Here is a 7,352-nt window from a genome sequence, read left to right as displayed (position 1 = left end):
AATTTTTTTTACATGTTTTTAGACGTTTTTAGCCACTGATGTCCTGCTGATTGCCTTTATTTTTGGGTTATTTTCTTTTTCTCTTTTTCTTTTTCTTCTCTTTTTCTTTTTCTTTTTCTTTTTCTTTTTCTTTTTCTTTTTCTTTTTTCTTTATCTTTGTCTTCATATTCTTTATCTTTATCTTATCTTTATCTTACCTTTATCATCTTTATCTTTTACCTTTATCTTTGGGAATTTTTCGGGAATTTTCAGGATTTTCTGTGGAATTTTTTCGGGAATTTTTTGGGGAATTTTCGGGAATTTTTTCGGGATTTTTGGGAACTTTTTTTTATTTTTGGGGGAATTTCCTTTTATTATTATTTTTGGGGGAATTTTGGAGGAAATTTTCCGGGAATTTTTGGGAATTTTTTGGGGAATTTTTTGGGGAATTTTTCGGGGGAATTTTGGGAAATTTTTGGGAATTTATCTTTGGGTTCCTCCCAGTCTGTCGATAAGCTGAGTTTATCAGATCTCATCTGGCAGAACAACACCCTGAAAAATAAACCTAAAATTCCTTTTTTTGGGGTTAAAGATAAGCAGAGTTTGATTTCTCACCCAGCTGTGGAGCGACGATGCCAGCAAGGCTGCCCTGCTGGCCTGGCAGAAGCAGAATGGAATCCAACTGGTGCAGATCAATGGGCAGAGGCGCTATGGAGGGCCGCCGCCAGGTAGGGGATTTTTTGGGATTTTTGGGGGAATTATTTGGGAATTTTTAAAGGATTTTTTAGGAATTTTTGTGAATTTTTGGGAGATTTTTGGGAAATTTATTTGATTTTCAGGGGAATTTTTTGGGGAATTTTTTCAGGACTTTTTATGGGGAATTTTTCAGGAATTTTTTTTTTTATTTTCAGTGGAATTTTGTTGGTAATCTTTTGAGAATTTTGGGGAATTTTTTTAGGGGGAATTTTCAGGACTTTTTTGGGGGAATTTTTCGGGGAATTTTTGGAATTTTTTTTTTTAATTTTTGGTGCAATTTTTTGGTAATCTTTTTGAGAGGTTTTGGGAATTTTTTGGGAATTTTTGGGACTTTTTTTGGAATTTTTTTGGAACTTTTTGGGGGGATTTTTTCGGAGAATTTTCGGGAATTTTTTTGGGGGGAAATTTTCAGGGGAATTTTTGGGGGGTTTTTTTGGAATTTTTCGGAGATTTTTGAGGGGTTTTTTTGGGATTTTTTTGGGAATTTTGGGAAACTTTTTGTGGGGAACTTTCAGGACTTTTTTGGGGGGAATTTTTTGAGGAATTTTGGGAAATTGTTTTTTATTTTTGGGGAATTTTTGGGGGAATATTTGGGGTAATTTTTTGGGGAATTTTTTCGGGATTTTTTGGGAATTTTCGTGATTTTTTTTGAGATTTTTGGGGAAATTTTTTTTTGTTTTTGGGAATTTTTGGGGGGGGGAATTTTCAGGACTTTTTTTGGGGAATTTTTTTGGGAGTTTTTTTGGGAATTTTCAGGGGAATTTTTCGGGAATTTTTTTGGGGAATTTTTGGAGATTTTTTTTGGGCGTAGGGCATGTGACAGGACTCACCATGATGCCTGAAAAGCATCATTCCACCTTCGCTGGAAATCTAGGTTTTTAATAATCATTAAAAAATAATAATCTTTAAAAAATTTTGTTAATTTCAAGTAAATGCTTGTCAAAATTTTTAACCCTCTCTCCCCTGGGCAAAGGTAAAGTTGATAAACCAAATTTAAAAGTTGTATCCTTTTCGACAGGACCAGGGAAATTTTTTTGGGATTTTGGGGAATTTTTTTTATTTTTGGGGGTATTTTCAGGAATTTTTTCAGGATTTTTGGAGAAGATTTTTGGAATTTCCGGGGGAGTTTTTTGGGAATTTCTGGGAATTTTTCGGAGAATTTTTTTCAGGGAATTTTTGGGGGAATTTTTGGGAATTTTCGGGGGAATTTATCTTTGACTTTCTCCCACTCTGTTGATACACTGACTTCACCAAACCTCACCTGGTAGAGCAACACCCTGGAAAAAAACCTAAAATTCCATTTTCTGGGCTAAAGATAAGCAGAACTTTTTGCCTAAAGTTATCCAAAATTCTTAACCTGGGGTATTTCCTGACAGGATCATGGGAATCTCAATTTTTAATAATCCTTAAAAAATTGAAATTAACAAAACTTTTAACCTGGGATATTTCCTGAGCCCCGCAGGCTGGGTGGGTGGCGCTCCGCCGGCCGACACCGAGGTGTACATTGGCAATTGTTTGAAATTTACGATTTTTCAACTTTTCAATTTTTAAATCTATGGGATTGATGTGATTTTTTTAATCCTCAGGCTGGGCGGGTGGCGCTCCGCCAGCAGACACTGAGGTGTTCATCGGCAAGCTTCCCGAGGACGTTTTTGAGGATACGCTGATCCCGCTTTTCCAGAGCGTCGGGAAGCTCTACGAGTTCCGCCTGATGCTGACCTTTGGCGGCTTCAACCGCGGCTTCGCCTACGCCCGCTACTGCAACCAGAGCGATGCCGCGGCGGCCATTGCCAAACTCCACCGATTCCAGCTGCGCCCCGGCTGCTCCATCGTGGTTTACCGCAGCATGCAGAAGCGCCAGCTGGTCGTGGATGGGTTGGAGATGTGGCTGAGCCGCAGGCAGGTGGAGATGATGCTGGAGCAGAGGACCGAGGGGATCATCAGGGTCACCATGCATGCCAGCCGCAGCTGGAGCCAAGCCAAGCTGGCCGTGCTCACCTACCAGTCACATGATGCCGCCCTGCTGGCCAAGAAGGGGCTGATGGAAGGTGGATTGGGATTTATGGGATTTGTGGGATTTGTGGGGTTTGTGGGATTGATGGGATTTATGGGATGGGATAATGGGATGGGATGAATGGGATTTATGGGATGGGATAATGGGATTTATGGGATTTTGGGATGCTGCAGGAATGCACCCAACCATCTCCCATCCCCTAGGCACCGTGCTGCCCATGGGACCGAGGGCTACGGTCAGGTGGCTCTACCCCCACCTTCAGCGGCAGCTGCAGCTCCGCGATGAGGACACGGAGGAGGAGGTGGAGGAGGAGGAGGAGGAGGAGGAGGAGGAGGAGGAGGAGGGGGAGTCATCTCCACCACCCACCTGGCCACACGGAGCCACCAACCTGGCGTCACCCAGGTCACCAACCCTACCTCCATTGCTGCAGCAAGCCATGGAGCAGGTCAACCAACTGTGCCTGCAGCATCACCTGCACAGCCTCACTATTGTCACTGAGCGCGTTCAGGTGTACCCCAGTGGCTCGCAGCTCTTCCGCTACCAGGCGACAATCCCGGGGTCGCCAATGCCCATCTGCGGCTTCACCTGGGTGTTGCAGGTGCAGGGAGAGACGAGGAGTGTGACAACGCGGCAGTGGCAATGCGCGCTCTGCGGGTATCAGGTGAGTCACCTGCACCACACGTGTGCCACCTGAGCCATACCTGTGCCACCTGAGTCACACCTGTGCCACCTGAGACACACCTGTGCCACCTGTGCCACACCTGGGCCGAATCCCTGCCTTTCCTTGGCTGGAAAAAAAGAAAAAAAACCACAAAATAATCCAGCAAGTTGAGGGTGTTAAATTTCAATATAAATTGAAATTAATTGAATTAATTTATTAATTTGCCCATAAAGCAGCCTGCAGTAGAAAGAGAGGGAAAGAGAGAAAAGTGGGAAAAGATGGGGAGGAAAGGGAAGGAAAGGGGATAATTAAGAGGATAATTAAGAGAATAATTAAGGGGATAATTAGGAGAATAATTAAGAATATTAAGAATAATTACATTAAGCTGAATCGCCCCTGGCAAGGGTTGAGGCTGATTGCAAGGCCAAGACTTAATTTAATTTTTACCTTAATTATGGGTGATTAGCAGGAGGGATTGGGATTGATGAAGGTGATTGATTAGCAGTAGAAATAAGGATCTTTGAAGAGCAAATAAAATTTGGGTTATTTTTGACCAATTTTTTCTCAATTTCAGGGTTCCGGCTGATTTAGGAGCCACAATTCAACCTGCTGGGGTCCTGGTGCTGTTCCAGCTGCCCTTTGGAGAGCTTTGCATCTCATTTGCTTATGCATATTGGGAGGAGAAGGGCAACTGCTCTGTCCCCAGACAGCTCTTGAGTTCGTTCTGGTTTTGGGGTTGTTGGTTTGTTGGAGAAGCAGAGAGGCAGCAGCTCTCATTTACACCTCATTTGCATTTCTTTTACATCTCATTATTTCCATATCCATGTCTGGTTTGGGGTTGTTGGTTTTCGTGCCCAGTTTGGCATAAGTTGGTTTGTTGAGGTCCCAGAGAGGTGGCAGCTCTCATTTACATCTCATTTGCATATAATTTCCATATCCATAGCTGGTTTGGGGTTGTTGGTTTTCCTGCCCAGTTTGACATTAGTTGGTTTGTTGAGGTCCCAGAGAGGCGGCAGCTCTCATTTACATCTCATTTACATCTCTTTTGCATCTCATTTGCATATAATTTCCATACCATGGCTGGTTTGGGGTTGTTGGTTTTCCTGCCCAATTTGGCAGAAGTTGGTTTGTTGAGGTCCCAGTGAGGCGGCAGCTCTCATTTGCATCTCATTTGCATCTCATTTGCATACACAGATCTGGGGGAGAAGGGCTGGGGAAAAAGCCTGAAAGTTTTGGAAAAAATTGGGGGGAAAATGGTGAAAAAATGGCAAAGATATGACAAAAACCTGATTGAAAAATGGAAAAAAAAGCGCAAAAATTTGATTAAAAATGGTGAAAAGAAATGGCAAAAACCAGGGAAATTCTATGAAAAAAAAGGTGTCTTTTGTGTTGTTTTTAATGGAGTTTTGGAGGGGGTTTTTTTTGAAAATCAGAGTTTTTTGGATGAATTTTTCGTCTGTAATAATATTTCATTTTCAATTATTTTTCATCTGCAATTTGTACATTTTTTTAGTTTCACTGAGAGATTCTTTATTTGAAGAAGTCAGAAAGGGTTAAAAACGGCAAAGAATCTCAAGAAATTTTTTGGGAAAACCCTGGAATTTTGGAAAAAAATAAGGAAAAAAATGGTTGTTTGTTGTGTATTTTTATGGGATTTTGGGGTGGCCAGAAGGGGTTAAAAAATGGAAGAAATTTTGGGAAAAAATCTTAGATTTTGGGAAAATCCGGTGAAAGAATGGCAAAATTGGATAAAAACGGCAAAGAAATGGTGAAAAAATTGTGAAAATTTATTTTAAAATGGTGAAAAAATGGCAGTTTTTGTGGGTTTTTGGGGAGTTTTTAATGGGATTTCGGGGTGGTTAGAAAGGGTTAAAAAGTGGGAGAATTTTGGGGAAAACATCTGGAGAGAAACGGTGGGAAAATGGCAAAAATCGGTGAGGTGTTATGGAGGTTAAATAATTTTATAAATCCCATAAATCAAATAAATCCCAAAACTCCCATAAATCCAATAAATCCCATAAATCGCATTTTTCCCCCATTTCTCCCCCTATTTTTCCTCCTATATTTTCCTCGTTTTCCCCCCATATTTCCCCCCATTTTCCTCTCATATTTTCCCCGTATTTCCCCATTTTCCCCCATATTTCCCCCATTATTCCCCATTTTTACTCCTATTTTCTCCTTTTTCCCCCCATATTTTCCTCATTTTTCCCCATTTTCCCTATTTTTTCCTCATTTTTCTCCATTTTTCCCCATTTCTCCTCTTGTATTTCTCCCATTTTTTCCCATTTTTACTTCTATTTTCCACAATTTTTCCCCATTTTTTCCCATTTCCCCATTTGCCCTCACCCAACATGGCGTCCTCACCGTCTCCCTCCCTCCAACCCACACCGCGCATGCTCAGCTGCCATTTTGCCCCTTTCACCCCAAATGCCCTCAACCAACATGGCGCTCAAGCGCCTCACTCTTGGCCGCCATTTTCCCCCTCAGCATTTTCCCGCCTTCCCTCTCCCCTCAGCCCAAATCCAAGATGGCACTCGCCAGCCTCCTCCACTCGGAGCTCCCGGATTTGCACAAATCTTCCTCGCCTTTCCCCAAGATTTTCCCCGATAATCCCCAGGATTTTCCCGCCGGCGCGGCGGAGATTTTTGGGGAAATTTCTGGGCCTCCGCGGGTTTTGGCGGCGTCGCCGTTGGGAGTGAAGGAGGAGCTGGATGGGCCTGGCTTGTATGAAAAACGAGATCCACTCTCCTGTTAGGATTAAAAAGGTTTAATAAAAGACAATAGGGGACAGATAAAAGCAAAAGGTCAGCACTGAGTGCTTTGGCATTCAGCCAAAAAAGCACACCTGGTATGGACAGTGATACTCCTTACATACCCTTCAGCCTAATGCATATTCATAAACAGTTACACATGTTCATATTTTTCTCCAAACCATTTTGCATGTTGTGGGAACTGATCCGCCTCCTCGGAGCATGCGCAGTCATCTTTCACTGATCCTGTTACCGCTCCCAGACTGTGGTTTCTGCAGGCGACAGGTGCTGATAGTTGGAGTGTCAGAGGCAGGGTCCATTTGTGGGATGTTACCCAGTTCAAGAAGACAGTTCAAGCACTCTAACAAAACTATAACAGCTATTTCACTACTACATCTAAGCTCACCTAGCACAAGAAAGACCTTAGTCATCATTCCACAGCAATTTTTCACAGCAAGGCTACCTCTATAAGAAAAGAATTAAAATCATACACATAGTATCCATTGTAATATTTGCAAAAAGCCAATATTATGATACGTATTTATCACATCTTTGCCCTAAGAACAGCTGAAATATTTTTCAGCACTTGTTTCATCCTTTGCTTAGGGGGAGAATGTTGCATCTTTCAGCAAGCTCTGCTCTCCTGGGGGGGGTGATCGTCCCAGGCAGGCTCTAAAAGCAGAATAAAACAGCAGTATAAGGCACAGCACAAAGGACGCACCAGGTTGATCACTTTAAAACTGCCCTACAGTGACATTTGATGGCTGACTCTCAGCACCCCGGGGTGCATACAAAGCCTGCTCAGGCCGAGCACAAGATCCCCACAGAGCGTTGAGCAACATCTGGAGCCCAGCAGGGCCTTGGAGGAGGCAGGGCGAGCCCCGGGCCGGGTTCCAAAGGGGCTGCGGGGCTGGGAGCAATGGCACTGAGTGCCCTGCCCATATCTGCCCTGGGCTCTGCGGCGCCACTGGGACACAGCCCAGGGCCGGGGCTCGTCCTGCTGCCCCCAGGGCGCTGCTGAGGGCTCCCCGCCCGCCGGGGCCGGGGCAGCGCTGAGGGAGCGGCGCCGCCATTGCTCAGGGGTGCTGAGGGGAGTGCGGCTCCCGCCAGCCCTGCTTGGCTGCGAGGGGGAGAGAGAGAGAATAAAGACAGACTTTTTTGCGAAAGAAAGTCCGTGCCGTTCTGAATACCT

The 7,352-nt window shown here is 43.8% G+C and overlaps 1 protein-coding gene across 1 annotated transcript; it reads left to right on the top strand.

Annotated features, from left to right (window-relative positions):
• Window positions 1-598: 598 nt before the first annotated feature.
• Window positions 599-4,968, top strand: LOC146420504 (dead end protein homolog 1-like; the record flags this gene model as incomplete). The annotated part of the gene is made up of 4 exons (XM_085048197.1): window positions 599-707; window positions 2,322-2,783; window positions 2,953-3,410; window positions 3,985-4,968. Coding segments are annotated over 4 exons (1,041 nt in total), but the record flags the coding sequence as incomplete, so codon positions are not given.
• Window positions 4,969-7,352: the final 2,384 nt, after the last annotated feature.

The sequence above is a fragment of the Lichenostomus cassidix genome, unplaced genomic scaffold (assembly GCF_008360975.1).
Source record: "Lichenostomus cassidix isolate B80296 unplaced genomic scaffold, HeHo_3.0 HiC_scaffold_98, whole genome shotgun sequence".
NCBI classification, from domain to species: Eukaryota; Metazoa; Chordata; class Aves; order Passeriformes; family Meliphagidae; genus Lichenostomus; species Lichenostomus cassidix.
This window is presented reverse-complemented; position numbering and strand designations above follow the sequence as displayed.